The 19,069-nt window shown below is 41.6% G+C and overlaps 1 protein-coding gene across 7 annotated transcripts in view; it reads left to right on the top strand.

Moving 5' to 3' along the window:
- The window catches only part of LOC139763843 (uncharacterized), a 62,218-nt gene that overhangs the window by 11,106 nt on the left and 32,043 nt on the right, over positions 1-19,069 (top strand). For 3 of the 7 annotated variants that reach the window (XM_071690180.1, XM_071690179.1, XM_071690183.1), the window contains exons 2-3: positions 12,656-13,275; positions 17,177-17,194. In XM_071690180.1, coding sequence (XP_071546281.1) covers positions 13,161-13,275; positions 17,177-17,194 — 133 coding nt within the window. In that variant the 5' untranslated portion in view covers positions 12,656-13,160. Of the gene's footprint in view, positions 1-3,416; positions 3,435-11,731; positions 11,750-12,655; positions 13,276-17,176; positions 17,195-19,069 lie in introns of those variants that run through there. The other 4 variants (XM_071690185.1, XM_071690186.1, XM_071690182.1 and 1 more) reach the window with 3 other exon arrangements.

Here is a 19,069-nt window from a genome sequence, read left to right as displayed (position 1 = left end):
TATTGTGTCATACTGATCGCCTCCCTCGTAATGTTCAAAGTTTTTCGCTCTTAACCGCCGTGGGTACATACGTGAGGTCAGGTTGGATAAACTGGCTTTGTGTAAAACCAACCAGTGACAGTTTAACAAAGTGGAGCGTTTTTATTGTGAGTGCACATGCGTGTGTGTGTGTGTTGTGCATAGGTATGCCCGAGTGTGTGTGTGTGTGTGTTCATTTTATATATGGATGTGCATATTTATGCATTTATCTTATATTCAAGAGTTGTAACGATTGTCTAAGTATCAATACTAATGGAGTATGACTACGTACTGTATTGTGAGGTAAATATCGCTACAGTAAAACAAAAAACATCAATTTAAATAATCTGAAAACTAGAAAAGGCTCTAAGAAGACCGTTTCGATCAGAATAATACAGAATTTTCTTCCTGCGATCACAGAGCCATGGAAGTTAATGGTGGAAGAATTAGCAGTTGTTCCGGTCGTTACTAGAGCGAGCTCTGAAACGGCCTGACCCGAAGGCTACCCTTGGGACGTGAAGATATTTGAAATGAAGACGAGGCGTTATACGTCCATTGTTCTTGCTTCTCTTCGCCAGGTTCTTGGGTTGTTGAATGCAGTACATTCTTTATGGTTGATATGTTCAGAATATTTTGTTAATTTGACTTGAAAGAATATATTTGATTTTGCACTAGTGTTTTTTGTGGTATGTTCGAAAACTCCTCTCGATTTCATCACTCGGCCAAGTACGGATGTATATATGCAAGCAAATCAGATGAGTTGTACGTGATTCAGAAGGTATGCGTGTCCGCCAGGAAGATTTAACACGATTTAAGCGCATTTTTAGTGGATCACATTTTCAGGGAATAAACCAAGCGCATGACTTTCTACTTCCTTTTGCCAGTGATATATATATATATATATATATATATATATATATATATATATATATATATATATATATTGCTGTTTCTCGCGTCAGCGAGGTAGCGCCAGGAAACAGACGAAGAATGGCCCATCCCATCATATACACACGCACATATACATTACATATACATACATATGCATAAACAGACATATATATATATATATATATATATATATATATATATATATATATATATTTTTTTTTTTTTTTTTTCATACTATTCGCTATTTCCCGCAATAGCGAGGTAGCGTTAAGAACAGAGGACTGGGCCTTTGAGGGAATATCCTCACCTGGACCTCTCCTCTGTTCCTTCTTTTGGCAAAAAAAAAAAAAAACGAGAGGGGAGGATTTCCAGCCCCCCGCTCCCTTCCCTTTTAGTCGCCTTCTACGACACGCAGGGAATACGTGGGAAGTATTCTTTCTCCCCTATCCCCAGGGAATATATATATATATATATATATATATATATATATATATATATATATATATATATATATATATACTCATGCTTACCTTCATCCATCCACTCCTGGTGCTACCCTGCCCCACAGGAAACTGCATCGCTACCCCCTGCTTCCGCAAGGTAGCGCCAGGAAAACACACAAAAAAAAACGGTCAAGTGTAAAAGGCTGTCCACTCTACAAAAGTGAATGAAAATATCAGATTTTTTTTATCGATGATTAATGAATAATGTTGCAACAGTGCAGCTTAGCACATGATATTTAAGATTTATATTCGTGTGACAGTGAAAGTATGTATCATTGATTTCTGTGGGAGTCAAAGAAATTCCTGCGCTAAAAACCATGTTTCACATATTGAAAAAATATTCACAATTCATGTTCAAATTTCATTTCAATGGATCTGCACGTTATTATGCAAATACATAAATTGTTGTTGAATGACGATATACATTCCCTGGAGAGGAGAATTTATATAATGTAGAAATTTTATTAGCGACCATATAGGAATAGATTAGGCTAACCCAGTTGTTAGATCTAGCCCATGTTAAGGGTAGGATCGGCTATCCTAAAGCGTAGTTCTGTTGCATAAGACGTTTGGGTCTGCGTCCTTAGCACCCATCTTTTCTTGTCTCACGTTTCCATTGTAGGCATCCAATTGGCGGGCACCCTTAACTCTTATTGAAATTGCTACTTTCACGTCCCAGAACTTTGCGTTGTAGTGGATTACAGTTTGTATTATACTACGAAAATACTGTGAATAGCTTTATTTGTATAGCCTCAGCACCATCAGTCCGTTGCTTAACATCGCGGTAGCCATGTAGAAGTAACATGTAACATAGAGTCTTCAACGCAGTAAAGATTTCCCCACAATATTTTTTTGCAGACCGTCATGGCGCCCAGTCGATATTTCTGAATGTCTGGGAATTCGGTGTAATTTTGCGCGCCACCGCTGCAGCCCCAAACGTCAGAGACCTAACGTAACCTAGCAATATCGATGTTGCAAGCAGTCACTGCAGTCCAGACTGTCCGCATTCACAGGTTCATCACTCGGTGTATTCCATTCGTCTATTACTCATACTATGCAAATTATTGTATTTACATATGCTCTTTTTTGGGGGGGCCTTTGATCGTTCAGTCTTTGCATCGTCCAAAGAACTAATCACTGCTGTCTTTTGGAGATATATATATATATATATATATATATATATATATATATATATATATATATATATATATATATATATATGTAGAGAGTGATGAAGACATCATTCACTCTTCTTCGAACGTCGGCAGATTTATGGCCTTTAACCTGTCGGTACAACTCGGCTATCTTAGTTCTGGTACCATCTTTGTGTGTACGTGTGTAGAGTACTGTGTTCGAACCCTGACCAGTTTGCAGGCGCATTGCCAACTCACCCAGCTGTTGTTTCTTCTCATTTGCTCAGTGAATGGGTACCTAGCGTCTGATGTATATATATATATATATATATATATATATATATATATATATATATGTGTGTGTGTTTAATGATACCGATATGCCTTTTCTTGTTCATTGGTGCCTTGCAAAGCAACAGTACCTACATAAACGCGCGCATGTAGTCATCTTAGTTATTAAGGGAAATGATGTATATGAAGAATTAAAGTGTGGTATTGTTTAGGAGTTTATAGTAGATAGTGTGGAGTTCATGATTTACATGATTACAGTAGGCAGTATGAACATGGCACTATCAGCGTAAGTTGCTTAATGTCACTTATTAAATGGTTCACCGCATTCTTTGCTTAAGCCGAGGGTGTTTGTTCCTGTCGTAACTCCTGTCTTGTGCCACCACAGGCAGTTGGAGAAGGTCAGCCACCTCTCGCAACGAACTCGGTTGCTCAGTTGCAGTGTCACCCAAGGTTTCTTGCGGACGAGCGATGAGGTAGGTTGTCAGTGGGTCGTGGTAAAGAGACTCCCTCCCGCCTCGGAAGTGTTGCCGTGCCTGCCAGTCGACATCGTCTTCGCCCGGCGTTGGCTTGGTGGCGGATCGCTCGCACGCTTGGCAAGGTTATTACAGATATTTACTTGAATTTTACTCTTCGTAATCTGCTTCATTATGTACGTTAAGTGCATGTTGGTAAATGATTTTGATTTCTCGGAAGATCTCTTTATATAATATGGATACCTAAAAATGCAAAAAAATTTTGCCACGTGACTAGAGAGAGAGAGAAAAAAAAACATTATTTAACATGTGTCGCTGCAGAAGATGCATTTGAACCACATTCTTGTTTTCACATAAGAAAATTCTTCTTGGACATCAGGATTAAAGACGGTATATATCTAATACAAAATCTCGTTGTTACGAGAAACAGAATGACTGACGTCATTCGCACTAAGGAAGTATTTTTCGTCGGTCTGGACTCCAAAGCCTGGCTTGCCATGTCGGGGCCCGTTGGACGACCTGGGCTGCGGTTCCCTTCCTGCCGGCGGCCAACCTGTTGTTGTCTGGGAAATACCGCCTCCCCCTCCACGACCGCCCACAATAGTCCGGTAATCATCATCAACAACAGTGTAATCTGTGATTTTGGCTCTGATTATTAGAGACGTCGATTTATCTAATTTTTGAATTCCCAGTCCCCTGTGCTTTGCATATTGTTGGTTATAAGTTTCTTTCTTTTTTAATGTTTAGACTTTGCATTCTCATTCAAGCTTCATTGAATTAGAATTAGATTTCAGGACTTTACTTCTGCTTTTCATGTCTAATTATTGTTAGTTTAAGCTCAGTTTGTAGGGAGTACTGCTCTCACATCTGGCTTGGTTCTAGCCCTGCAGCCTTACTTGACAGATTTGAGTCGAAAGCGGTCCGACTTATCAACTCTCCCAAGCTTATCTTCAAAACTTGACCCATTTGCCCTGACACCGGATGTTGTTTCACTTTCCCTCATCTGTAGGTATTTGGTTTTTGCTGCCGAGAGATGGCTGTCTTGTGTTCCCACCACAAGCTACACCACGCAATTCTCGACATGCTGTTGCGTCACATGATTACTGCTGGCCGTTGGGAGTTCGAGAGTAGGCCGTTTTGATAACTGGTTCTTTCCTCACGTTTCGAAGCTTTGGAACACTCTCTGCCTTCTCATGTCGTATCCAATAACTGTGACTTGGCATTTTTTGAAAGGCAGGCATTTTACTTCTTCCAGAATTCGTAGAAACTTTCCCGTGTTTCTTTTTCTCTTGCATCTACCCCTTCCATATATAAGTGAAGGCCTGGCCTTGATGTTGGCTTCTGTCAGTGTCTCTCTGTTGGCCCCGGCAGCCCAAGGCTGCTTTACTTTCAGCTGCAGGTAAATGTAGACTGAAATTAGTAGTTAGTTGACATGTCTGTAATCCCAGTGTGTTCCCAGTGATACAGCTTCGCGAAAGGCGACTTTTCAGTTGCGATGTAACCGCGAGCAGACTGAGTCCGACAGCAGATATATATATATATATATATATATATATATATATATATATATATATATATATATATATATATATATATATAAGAAGATGATCAACATTTGGGATATGTGAGGTCTATTATGAGAACAGAGGGTGGGTGTATTATGCGGCAACAACAGTCGTAATTGTTGCATATTGTGTTTTCTTCTGCCGTCGGATCCTTCACGGCTTTATGTCATTGTTCACCGGAATACTTGTTCTTTGTTGTGTAATTTCCTTGTCTAAATTAATCCCTTTTGTTGTGCATATTTGCTGCTGTTTCCTTATTGTTTTGTAAACGTAGTGTGGTTGTCCTTACCCTTGTTGTTGTTCCTAATGATATCACTTAAGCTTTTCTCTGTATCTTTTGTTACCTAGCTTGATATTGTTAAATTGTTTACGAACATTAGTTATTCCTCATGTAGTTTTCAGACGATTAGCTCAGCCGGAGATGTAAGATTGTGTCATAGATTTCGTCCACTATCGTTTATTTCATTTGTCATTAACATCGTCCCTTATCCTTGGGGATTGGCGGGAAAGAATACAACCCATGTATCCTCTACGTGTCACAGAATACGCGTAAAAGGGGTGGGAGCAGAGAGTAGGGGGTGGAATGGCTGGAAATCCTCACTTCCTGTATTATCACTATAAATGTAGGGAGAGAAGGAGCAAAGCGGAGATATTCTCCGTTTTGGTCTTCAGAATCTTGCTGTAGTTTTAGATTTCTATATTTTTTTTGTAAATACAGTGCTGGAGTGGTTTAGTGAATCCCGTTCGTTGATTTACAATTTCACCCTTAAAATCAGAAAATTTGAAATTCCCCAGTTTCATCCGTTCGCCTTTCGTTTTTCATTTTAATCCTTCTGACAGAGTTTGAATCCTTTATTTTCTTTCATTGGACTGCCCTTTGATTATCCATAGTGAATATTGTTAACGAGTGTATACTAGTATCGTTGTGTCTTTAAATCAAAGCAAGATATTTAACCAATTGACTGGTTGTGTCTTTTTGAGCGTGTCTTGTCATCGAATGACAGGCTTAGCTTTGTGCGCTGATAATCCACCAGCCCGAAACTTTCCGTTGTTGCCTGCCTTGTTGTTTCTTACTTTTTAGCTTCAGATTACAAGTACGAAGACTTTTTTAATGAAACTTTAGCTTCCCATCGTTTGCTTGTTACGTTGTTGTCGTTGAGTTTTACAATCTAAGTTGCTTGCTCCTTAACATGCCCTCTGATGTTTATATTGCAGTCCGTGTAGCTAAAGTATCTTATTTGCATCGTAAGTAACTTTACATTTTAAGTTTCCAGTCGCTTACTTCGTTTTTATCATGTATTTGTGTCTTGTTCCTAGATGCGGATTGATTACAGTTGTTTGCATTTGTAGTTTGCCATATCATGTTTACCTTTTAACGTGCCGTCAGTGACTGATTACAAACGTCCCGTTGTTTGCTTTTGAGGTTTGTTGTAGATTACAAGCTTTTTCTTTGCTTCTAACATTGAAGCATAGATCGTAAATGTGCTGTCAGTTTATAAACGTATAGTGATATGCCTTAAAGTTTGCAGCAGTATATAAGCTTAACCGTTGCTTACTTCCTAGTTTTTTTTCTTCCCATAGTTGAATCACACTTCCCGTTGTTCGATTTTTCGCCTGACACATCCAGAATATAAGCAGAACTTGACTTGTGCTCTAAACATAAGCCTCTTATCTCAGTTTCTGTCCTTGTTTTTTTGTTTTCCTTGCTTTCTCTGACGTCTTACCTTGGTGTTGATGGCGAGCGAAAGAGGGAGGGAGGGTGGGAGGGTTCCTACGGTCGGCCCTAGGCTTGCCGGCTCGCGCTCCTGCCACTGAACTCATAAAGCCCGGACGGTGGAAGTCCAGTGATATTTACGGCCAATATCGTGGTGGTTTTTTTTTCTTTCTTTTTTCCTTCAATTTGTCACAGTGCGCGGTTGTGTGTGTGCATGTGTTTGTTACGGGGAGAGAGTTTTACACTTGTGTTAGCCTGGCACTTATGTGTGTGTTTCTTGTGTGTCTGTGGTTTTGTAGGTTTTTTCTACATTAGTGTACATATGTGTACGTTTCTGTCTCTGGATATTTCTTCGCATATGTGTGTTCGTATGTTCGCGAGCGTTCATAGCTTTCTTTCCGTGATTTTGGTTGTTTCCACATTCTTTTATCATTGTGAGTGTATGAGTGAATTTTCACACTTTAATCCCTGGGGGGCGTGGCGCTCTGAACGAGGAATAATTACGAACTCGCACATTACAATGATCTGTAGGTGATTTTTTGTTCTTGGAGAGAGAGCCAGTCAGTTAGTCATTCCTGCTGTAGTTATCTTTCCCTCTCCATTTCCCTTTTCCATCCATTGTATGTTCTCTCTCTCTCTCTCTCTCTCTCTCTCTCTCTCTCTCTCTCTATATATATATATATATATATATATATATATATATATATATATATATATTACACACACGAATGCGTATGATAGTCTAAAGGAAACGTATCTGGCCACCGATGCAGCAACTTCCTGTTGTTCTTGTTAGTAAATATAAGTTTAATAAGGGTTGAGACACATGAAACAATAACAATAAAAAAAATCATGCAAGTGACAGTGGAGACATTTAAAGCCTCAACAATAGGTGACCCACTTGCCTCAAGGCCGCCCAGCCCTCCTGTGTCGTCACCAACCGGACATGACGTCACGAGAACCCGCGGGGCGGGTGTTTTGAGACCTATGTAATTGGGTAGGTAGTTGGATGTGTAGTCGGTTGTAGCCATGGGTTGTAATGGGTGTGTGTAGATGTATAGCCGTTAGGTGCGTAGTCGGATGTAACCATAGGGTGTGTTTGACAGCATTTCGGTTGTTGGTGTAGGTGTATAGTATTTATTACGGAATGTGATGGATGTTTATTATTTGGCTGTATGTGAGCAGCACCTTGTGTATGCTAGGGTGGAATTGAAGTTCTGCAGCAGGAAAGTGTCCCGCTGTTGAAGCTAGTAGGATAAGGTGTAGTTTTGTATGCAGATTGTAGGGATGGATGAGTTGTAGGATGTACTTGGTATACGGTAGGTATACTGTAGAGTGGTAGTGAGTTTACTGTATTGTAATGAATGCTTTGTGGAGTACTACATAGTGTCATAGAGCGGATGTTAAACTCCGATATTGAAGTTGCAATTGTAAAACTGCTGCAGCCAAGACCAGTCGCTCTTACATTGCATCATCTGGCTAAGGTGTTTAGCCTCCCAGTGTTATTTGGAAATCTGCCCTCGATAAGGCTGGAGGCCGTATAGTGTTCGGGGCACGGGAGCAGATAGGTGTACAGGTGTATGAGGAGAAAAGTGATCGTGAGGTGTTTCGTTCATGTCTCGAACAATTCGAACACGACCGGAACTTTGCGAAGCTCACATGACAGTGAAATTATTTGCACTTTGGTATCGTTATGTGGAGATGGGAATGTATTGATCATATTCTCGGTCATATCGTCATTACCATCTCTGTGTCGTTCGTGTGATAAACAGAAAGAGCGAATGACGATTTTCAGTAGATTCCGTACGCGGATGGAGCGAATCTCAGCAGTTAACGTCAAAACAATCTGTGTAGGTGTGGCAGTATCTTTGGTCCCAGTGGCTTGGCGTGGTAATACTGGTGTCATGACATGTTGGTTGGCATGCCAAGTGCATATCTGAGACTATTGACGCTTGAAAACAGGAAAGTTTTGGAGCACACACACACACACACACACACACACGAATAAAAGAATAAAATGTTGAGAAGTAATTTGACAATTAAAAATGGTAAATAAATGGAATAAACTGAAAGAAGACATGGTCAGTGCAGAAAAGTACACAGAGAGGTTTAACCTCCTCACCGTAAAGTTGAGAGAGGCAATTAGCACATACTTGGAGGGTATTAATCTTATCGTAGGTTAGATACAATCTTGTATACTCTTTCTATTGATTGCTTCCTCTAAGTTATAAATGGGTTTTTAACGAGCTCTTGGTGACCTGACGACCAAGACCTTGACAGGTCGATGGGCGTATGCTTGACCTGACGTCAGGGGTGATTGACAGCATTTGTTCACAAGTTTGTCCACTTAAGGTGTTCGGTCTTACCATAGTATCTACATGTGGTCATATAGGTATATATATATATATATATATATATATATATATATATATATATATATATATATATAGAGAGAGAGAGAGAGAGAGAGAGAGAGAGAGAGAGAGAGAGAAGAGAGAGCACTCGTTTTAACCGTGAAAGTAAGACCGATATTGCTAGTCGTTTAAAAAAATGTACCTAATTTGTATTTCATGCGTGCACTCTCTCTCTTTTTTTTTTTTTTTTTTTTTTTTTTTTTCCAAAAGAGGGAACAGAGAAGGGGCCCAGGTGAGGATATTCCCTCAAGGGCCTAGTCCTCTGTTCTCAACGCTACCTCGCTAATGCGGGAAATGGCGAATAGTATGAAAGAAAGAAAGAAAGATATATATATATATATATATATATATATATAAAGTTGCAGCGAAAGTAACTGTCGCCTTCGAAATTTTTGAAACCGTATCTTGTGGGAATCTGCGTCGTGCGCTCTTTCAGTGACCAAGGTCACTGTGTATTAAAAGGAAGAAAATGTCCGTCGTAACGCAGTGGACATGACGTTAAGGATGGCTGTGGGTGAAGTGAGAGGCTGGTGTGGTACTTGACCCACACACCCTGTAAGTGGGAAGCGAGTTAAGATAATAGCTTACTAACCATGGCGCCTCTTGGTCGCTAGCACGGACACCCCACGGGCGGTACCTCCTCTTCTCCTTGGCGTAAATTTTGAATTATTCACAAAACGTTTACTCTCGCCGGACAGATTTCGGTCAAGAAACCCTTGCGTGACCCTCGGTTATTCGCTGTAATGATAGAATGTTATACTCGGCGATGTGAAAGCACTTAGCATCATACATTGTCTTACCTACGAATTTGTTATAAATCTGAACGAGTATAATGTGTGTAATCTGGCTTTCGTAGCTGTAAATCGGACATCAATTTCATGCGTGTGTCATGCAGCTTCTGAGAATATCGGAATAATGTCCATTAGAGGATATAAGAATAAACACACACACCCTCGTTTTCCTAAGATGATATTTTTAAGATCCCTTAAGATTAGTAGCAGCGAGCTAAGCTACAAGATCAGGCAGTCAGTATTCCCTGAGTTTTACATGGCATTAGGCGGTCAAGAGGACGAATAGTGGGATGTACTTCCGTAACCGAATAGATCTGAAACACATTTAGATAAAAAAAAAAAGATAGCTTTGGTAATAATGCCCGACGCCATCAGTGTGTCGGTTGAGCTTTCTCGTATGGGCTTTGTTTTGCCAGCTTTGACCGACTTCTCGTATAGGGAAAGAGTATAATCGTCTCACAGTTAGCAGGCTTCCACGTTAGAAGGTTTGCCAGACATGTTGTGTTAGAGTGGAAGTGTGATATGACACTGACACATGTATTATTATTATTATTATTATTATTATTATTATTACTATTATTATTATTATTATTATTACTATACAAAAGAACCCATATACATTTGTAGGCTTTCAGCAGCTTTAAGGCTGCATTCCCCACAGAAGGGAAAGGATGGACTTCTTTAGAGCAAGAATGTCTAAGATATATATATATATATATATATATATATATATATATATATATATATATATATATATATATATATATATATATATATATCTTAGACTACTCTCCCATACAACTTACAAGGTGCACTCAAACACCTCACCATACATACGTTGAAAATCCAAGCAGCTAAGAAGTTCAACTACGATCCCATCCACTCTGTTTACGTATATAAATGAAAATGGTGAGATGGTGTGGAGTGAAAGTTTAGCCGCCTCCAGTACGGGTACAGTTTGGAAACCATAAACCGGCTCGTGTTTCTCCGATTTGCAGGTCTCGGGTTGTAGCGGTCGCGCACGCGCGCTCAAGGCACAAAACCGCACTGAAAACCGCTTCAGGAGGTGGGGTTAGGCTGTAATTATACCCTGGCCGTGTCCTGTACTACAATACTGCTCTAAAGCGTGCGAAAACAAGCTCAGGAAGGATTGAAATCACGCGATTACGTTGATATAGTATACGGAAGTAGTCATGCCGGCTGAATCTACTTTTATCAAAACACGCAACACAAACTTTAAAAGATGGTTGCATATATATATATATATATATATATATATATATATATATATATATATATATATATATATATATATATATGTCCCTCATTGAGATAGGCTACGTGGCTGTGGCCTGACCCCTGTAACTGGTGTTGTTATATCGACGGAAACATCGATTAAGCGGCCAGTCATCCTCGCTCGCCGTGAGCCGCCACGAGTTATGATTGGTCGCTAGATATTGTGCGTGAGCTTAAAATGTGTGGGTGAGAAGACTTCTCTCCTCAGATTGGGTGGAGCGTTGCAGAATTAGTTTTATGGCAGACAGCGTCCTTAGTGGGGGAATCCTATGTAGTACTGTATATTTTTTCATCTTAGAATGCTCTCTGAGAAGTATTGATATGTTATAGAAAGTGATTATATATATATATATATATATATATATATATATATATATATATATATATATATATATATATATATGAACATAAGGTTCTGGAATTACGCGATGTTTGTTATGCAGTGTTTAATGTAGGCACTGGTCCTATTAAATGACGAAGGTGGCTAGAACTAGGTCATATACTGAGATATTCGTAAAGAAAAAAAAGACGCAAAGAAATTGCGTATACACAACTGCGCACCTCCGACGTAGGTGTATATGAGCATCGACGTCAAGGACGCTAAGAGCCCTCTCAGTCTGCCAGGGTACGTGTAGGGAACTAGAGGAAGCAGCGCCACAGGTCGGACATAGGTTTTCACAATTCAGGAAGTTTTTTAAAGGTCTACGTTTCGCTTGTATACGCCTGAATACTTCTTTTTTTCTGTTGTTATTTTTAGGGAGGGGGACAAATTAATGAGGTACGGTAACAAGACAAAACTGTTTTAGTAAAATGTTTCGGAAAAAGAAATCCATAAGGATGGTAACTACTACGTTGAAGAGGTGCTTGGCCAGGGCTGATGGAAAAGAAGGCAGTGAGGTTGAGTGGGATGTGTGTGCCTGCCGTGTCTTATTGTGTTTACTGCCACCAGATGTCTACGCTTTGTACCAAGTTGTAGTTATTAGGTCAGGATAAGCTTTCTGGCGCGCGCGCACACACACACACACACACACACACACACATATATATATTCCGCGTTAGGGCGATAGCTCCAGGAACAAAGAAAGGCTGCATGCGCTCACATCCATTCTTTAGCTGTCATTTGTAATGCACCGAAAGAGAGCTCCCGATGCACAACTAGACCACACTGACCTTTTCGTGGTTTGCCCCGGGACTCGTCACATGCCCTGGATCTGTCCAGCACGTCAATGTATGTTTATGTTTGAATATATATACATCATGCCGTGGGGGTCACAAAACTAGCGGTGCTTTCGCTGCATCAGAGGAGTAGTTGCCGATGCAATATTTTTGGCGCTCCTTTTCTGGTCCTTGTGGGGTGTGAGTCATGACAAACGAAGCTTGGTGTATCTCTTTCAACCGTGGCATTTTACAACTTGCATTGAGCAGTCCAGGAATGTCTAAAACGCATGCATTGATACTTGTAATTTTGTAGCCTATCACCATGCAATGATAGCTCTTGTGCTGATATGTGTTGTAGGCTTGTGTCTTCCTGTAGATATTTAGTTAAGTTCTTGCTTCTTCCTGCAGGGTTAGATAATAATGAGAAGGAAGAAGGCGCGCGTGGTTGTATAGGAACGGTGGCCTTGAGAAAGCCTGGCCCGCTGTACCTAAGGAATGTACCCTGTGACCTCCAGCACGTGACCACACTAAACTTTCATACCATTGACCCAACCCTCCACTGCTGCTGCTAGAATCTCCACTAGAAGATGTGGTGAGGCAGGTAGAAACCAGCATGTTACAGTGAAAATTAGAAAAGTTGACAAAAAAGTTAGTGTTACAGTGAAGTACATAAAAGACCCGTGATAACCTGACGAAGCCTATGTTGGAGGCCAGGCAGGGTTACCGGACACCAGTGATGTAAAGTGGTGCTCTACAGTGTTGCCAAAAGAAAGTGGTGATCGATGGAGGTCGTATGATCCGCGTGGCGCTTAGCACGCTCCTGCTGCTGCGCCTCCTTCACCCACGCCTCCCTGCAGGAGGCGTCGCCGCCCCAGGACTCCCTTTTCCTGCCGGGCGCCGCTAGGATGTCAGGATGGAGCGCGACAGACGAGGGCTCCGTTTGTCCGCTGGGGGTGCGATCCTCACCCTCTGTGCCCTCGTGGCAGCCATCGCGGCCGCTTCCTCCTCCCAGTGGGCCTCCTTCACCGGTAAGTCCATCAGCCAACTCCCTGTTGGCTATCCTTTTGATTACTGTGACTTTAACCTTTTGACTTTGACGACGTAACGTCTTGAGAACATCGAATTAACCCGATAGGTACGATGATTTAACTCGGTATGATAACTAAAATTACTGTGCTCAAGGGTTGTCATTTTACTCAAGAGATTAACACGCCTTAAGATTGGTTCATGGCACTGTCATGTCAATCCCATGACAAGTATTGAGGTGTGTGTCTAATTTTAGGTAGAGAGGCTGATCATCTTTTACTACTGTCAGTTGCCCAGAGGATAAACACTCCCTTGTGCGTATCAGATAAACGTAACACAGATGCCATTTTTTAGTATTTACTTTGATGATCGTTCATCTTTGTCTTTCTTGATAATTTTATTTCAGGCTGACATCCATGTGTGGGAAAAAAAAAAAAAAGACTTGAAAACCAGTCCTCCTCAGGTTATAGCGCTAGGACTCCTTTAGGAAATGGATCTCGGGATCGAAGAGTGAAAGTCGTTAGTAATACATAATAACAAGTGCCATGAGTAGATCTGTTTGCTGGCCACAACCTCCCAAACCAGTTTTATTACAGTCAAACCAGCAGAGGTACTACGGAGGTACTATGAATAAGAGTATTGAAGGTTTTTTACGGATGTAAGTTTTTCAGTGATTGTTAATCCTAACGATCTGACAGTAAGATTAAAGCCAGGCCATACACCTGAGGTAGTATTGCCGTACTCAAAGAAGGGATTTGAAACCTTTAGTTAACTGCAGGTGTCGTACTTTCTCGCCGCGTCCTCACATTTTCTTGATAATGATTCATAATGTGGACTCCAAAGTTTTTGCTCCTCCACAGTTGTTTGTGCGTCTAAACTGGCTAATCAACATTTCAGTACACCTGCTGTTCATGATTTTTGCACCGTGGAAAACATAGCCCTAACCTGGCCTTCATGTTCCACTGGCTTGAAGCCAGGGGATGGCTGTCTGTTTCGCTAATGTAGTCGACTTATTTAGATTACTACGGGTCGCTTAGTTAAGAATAGGGTTTGAGTCATTCCAAATTTTTGCCGCCGCTACACTGCACCCGTCCAGATTTCCAGATCACAGGCACTTAGCAGTACAACCCTGTCACACATACCCACGAACAAGTCCTCTTGAGGGACACATTCATACTAGATATCTCGCCCTTAATACAATCGACCTGTCCTCCCATCACCATTTTCGAGGCCTTCTAAACTTTTAACATTCACTTGCCTCGCATTCCCTCAGACTCCCAAGGATATATATATATATATATATATATATATATATATATATATATATATATATATATATATATATATATATATATATATATATCCAGTTCACAGTTTATACTTCATACACCTCTCCCTTCGTATTTATTATCACCTCAGAATTTTGTACCTGCATATCCTATATTTCACTTGGATATCACAGAGGTCGCCTAACATTGTGACAATGTAGAAGTTTGGACATCATTCTTATCCGCCTGAGGAGAGGAGACAGGAGGCACGTGGGCGGAGTTACTGCTACGTTACGGTGATGAAGAGGACACGACCCCTGCCACCCAAACTCATTGGGGCGGCTTAGTTCAGTGACGGGTACGATCGGACTTTGACCTGGCTCTTAAAGGGTCAGGTCATATAGTTTAGACCTCCGTACCTAAGAGTTGTACTGTCATGCTTCAAGGAATTAAATGCACGACACTCACGTACACTCATCCCTTATTCCAAATCAGTCGAACCTTTTTTTCATTATTCTAATTTGTCATCAAATTATGGTACAGAACGATCAACACGTAACATGGACCGTAGACACGCCATCATACATTAGAAACGAATGCTAGCTTATTTGAGACCAGCCGTGTTCATAACCGTCTCCGATGACTATGTTGTGTTTAAGCCACCGACCTTTCATTGCCATCATCTGGTCTAAAGTGAAACTAATCCGTTACAGTTCAGTGCAGTGTTCACAAAGAAAGGTATGTTGCTACTGTTCCCACGTTTCTTGTTTGCATCTTAATCGGGTTTATGGTAGTAAGGCAGTCGGTCCACTGACGTTCTACTTGAGACGGAACTACATATCCCTCCTTAATTCTGGCCAAGGGGAGTTGTCACATACGGTACGGGACTTCGAGAATCTCCGGTCGGGCCCTCCCGATGCGTCATCAGTAGGAAACCTTTTCATCATTGATATCATCCACAACATGCCACCACACACTTCATCCGCAACACCTCTTATATGCTGCTACACCTGTATCCCACACTCCCATAAATCACACCTCTCATAAACCATACCCTGCGTAAATCACACCCTCCTTATACTACTACTATCATAAATCACATCCTCCTTTTTAAACCACACCCAATACAAAGTCCGCCACATTAGTACCCTTCCCTAAACCATACCCTCTGTAGTTTACACCTATATTACTACTTTCTTGTAAGCCACACCTTCCCTAAGCCAAGTTCCATAAAACACACTCTGTAAACCGCATATACATATATCACTTTCTCATAAATCTGTACCCTCCGTATCACTTACACCACTCTCTTCATACCTCTTCCATACACCGCACCCTTCACACCGCCACCTGTGCGTCGCACCAACGATAAACCCTCACCCTCAACTCCATAACCTTCGTTCACCGCTGCACGTTCACTCCGCGCACCACTCTCTCTACTCTACGCCCTTCGCACCCTTGTGACAGCAGACCTTCCGGACACCACACCCCTTTAAATAACATACTATCCGCATAATAACACTCCCTCAACACGCCAGTAACACCAGACCTCCCAAACCCACATCCTTCAGGCGACAGTAAAGTACCTGTAACCGGTAAATATAGTTTCGTGGTGAGTTTCAGTACAAGTATTCATACCTTCCAGCACCAATGAGCAGGTTGAGTACTCCCACTTTCTAGCGCCAGTAAGCAAAGCACGTGTACCAATAGAGCACCAGCAAAACAAAATACTTGGTACCTTCCGACACTAGTAAACAAGTACGCGAACTTTTGACGCCAGTAAACAAAATATCTCTACTTTCCATGGCCCACGGTGGTACTCAGAGGAACTGATCATGCAAATGATCATTCCTTGACATTCCAGATTGTGTTGCCAGTAATACTGTAGGGTTGGTAATTTTCATGATTAGGTCCTCTGAGTTCCACCATGGGCAATGGGAAATATATATTTTTTTCAACCTCTTCCGTGGCAGATTTTTTTTCTTTTAGCGAGTAATTGGATTTAAAGTGACTCATTCGAAGGAGTTGGGCGAGTAGTCTTCCCCTTGAAAAATTGTGATGCGGTCTTCGAGCACGATGGCACGACCCTTGGGAACACGCCAATTAAAGGTCAGGTTAGAGACCACTTTATTATAACCTGTGTTGTAGCGTATTACTCAGGGTTGTAACTTCGTGCTGAGGGGGGTTAGCCTAGAGTCCCTAAACCCTAAAGGTTGCTACGCTGGCTGAAAGGTGCGGTGCGGCGCCAGCAGTTGGAACAAGACGGACGAGGAAGGATGAAAAGTGATTGTTGTTGTGGTGACGGGGACTAGGCTAGGGTGAGGCAGACCACACAGTTACCGAGCCACCGTGAACCCAAAATTATGGCTTAGCTACCAAGAGCACAGCGTGATTGTGAACCATATATTTTATGGGAACCAGGGAGTGTGTACATCCATGTCACTGGGAAATACCTCTCCGGAAGAAAGTTGTTTTGGCTGTCATGTTATGAAAATTGTATCGTATTCTGAGGCTCCTTTGTTAATTTGTTGCAGGTCGTATTAGTTAGCGATGTTATTTCTGTCTAGTTATTGTTTTTTTTTTTTCATTGTGAAATATGTTTGCAAATTCTAATACAGTTGTGTTGTCTTTGCAGTCTACCCGCTTGGAACAGGTTAGTGGATGAATTTGCATTTATGAGCACTATGTGGTTTCTTATATTGCCATACAGAGAATGTTTGCCATGGAATTACCACGCTGATTTTCCTCTAATTGAAATTTTAGATAGGATTTGCGAAATTCTGATGCCCAGTGACCACTTACGTCAATAGTCCAGAAATTAATCTTATGTTCATGTTCTTTTCAAGACTTTTTCGATGCAATCTCATGCGCAGTCTGTTGTTAAGAGACATCAACATTTTATGGACGTCTGAAGAGAAACATTAGAATTAAGCCATATTTCGGTTCGATCGAACGTGTCGGTCGAGCAGTATCCTCTGGCTTGTTGTCAAAGCAGAGCAGGTTCACCATTAGGGAACGGAGTGTGCGTCATGCTTGCCCATGCCTGTGATTTCATACGACTCAGGCACGTGATGCCTGAAACATGGACTCTTTAAATGTCATGTGTTGTAATGACGAAGTCTAGAAACTAGGACGTGGGAAGGGAATAAGGCTAATGGCACGCGCAGAATATACGTGAGGAAAAAGTGGAATGTGGTGTGAGGTGATGGAAGATTAAATGTTAAAGGGCACTGGGCGAGGTAAACCGTGGTTTTGTTTGCCACTATTGCAACTTCCCACCACAAGAAGTATCACGAATGTAGATCTAGATTATATTTAAAATGGGTCACAGTTCCCCTTTTTTTTCTCTCTATATTGTTTGATAACAGCAAGTGCGCGCACGCCAGTCACTTTAGAGTTTTACCCAAGTCATATCAAACTCTGGTCGCTAACTAAAGTTGTAATGTCGTGGCCATGAACATGCAATGTCAGGAGGTGCGTCGTTGTTCATGCTGGACACACGCTGGTACCCGCCACTCTGACAGACAGTACCGCACCACCTGCTCCGTCGTAGTAGCTTTGATGAAGGACGCTACAGGGTAAACTCACTTTCTTTTTCTTTTTTTCTTCAAATCATCATCATCTCAGTTACATGCCGTAAAGAGAAGTAGTGTGCACATGTACCGATGTAAGACTGCGGAGGAAAACCTGTCCCGCTAGAGATGACAGAGTTAGACAAGGACAGCAGTGTGGGTTGGGCTAGGCTAGCAGCGCGTTAACCTGATTGGCAGCTTCCCGGGCCAACAATTGGTCTTATTCTCTGTGTGGTGATATAACAGGCAGTCCACATCTTGTAGCACGCTTACCACCAGTGGTAGACTTGTGTTGTCTTCCACTGTGGCACCCTGTGGCACGCCTTCAACCCTTCCGTTAGCCTTGTTGTGAAGCCTCCCTCTGACCTTCTTACCTTGTATTGGTGGCTTGTCGTGTACCCTTCATGGCACTGTATCATGTGCCTTGCCTTCACACACGTATTGTATTGTGCAACAGCCTCGCAAGCCCCCACTCACGGGCTCCCACCGCCCCAGCTCAACCCACCCACTGCACGGCTTTCATTTGCTTTGTCGGTGCAAGTTTGGCGGTGATCCGTAATGTAATGTAGTAAGATACATTATAGTGATCACAGTGCAGTTTAGTGTGGAATGCGTGTGTTTACGTGTGTGTATATGCTTGTGACTATTTTTATTTACATCGATTTTTGCGTGTTTATCTACAAATAACATGTATGTGTACCTATACCTTCTGTTTCAGTATAAGCACCAGTTCTTTTAGTACACATACATCGGAGTATATTTTTTATGCGCGTACCTTGGTGTATGTGTTTATGGTTCCCCAGTAGCTAGTCAGCTGCCACCTATCAGGGCCAGATTTGTGGTTGGTCACGACTGACAGCCAATCAAGCCACTCATCGAGGAGGTCGACCACCCACCCGATACTAACGGCATTCCTCTGCTCTCTCGGAGCTGAAAGTATTACCTCATACCCCTGT

Source organism: Panulirus ornatus, chromosome 48, assembly GCF_036320965.1.
Source record: "Panulirus ornatus isolate Po-2019 chromosome 48, ASM3632096v1, whole genome shotgun sequence".
Lineage (NCBI taxonomy): Eukaryota > Metazoa > Arthropoda > Malacostraca > Decapoda > Palinuridae > Panulirus > Panulirus ornatus.
This window is presented reverse-complemented; position numbering and strand designations above follow the sequence as displayed.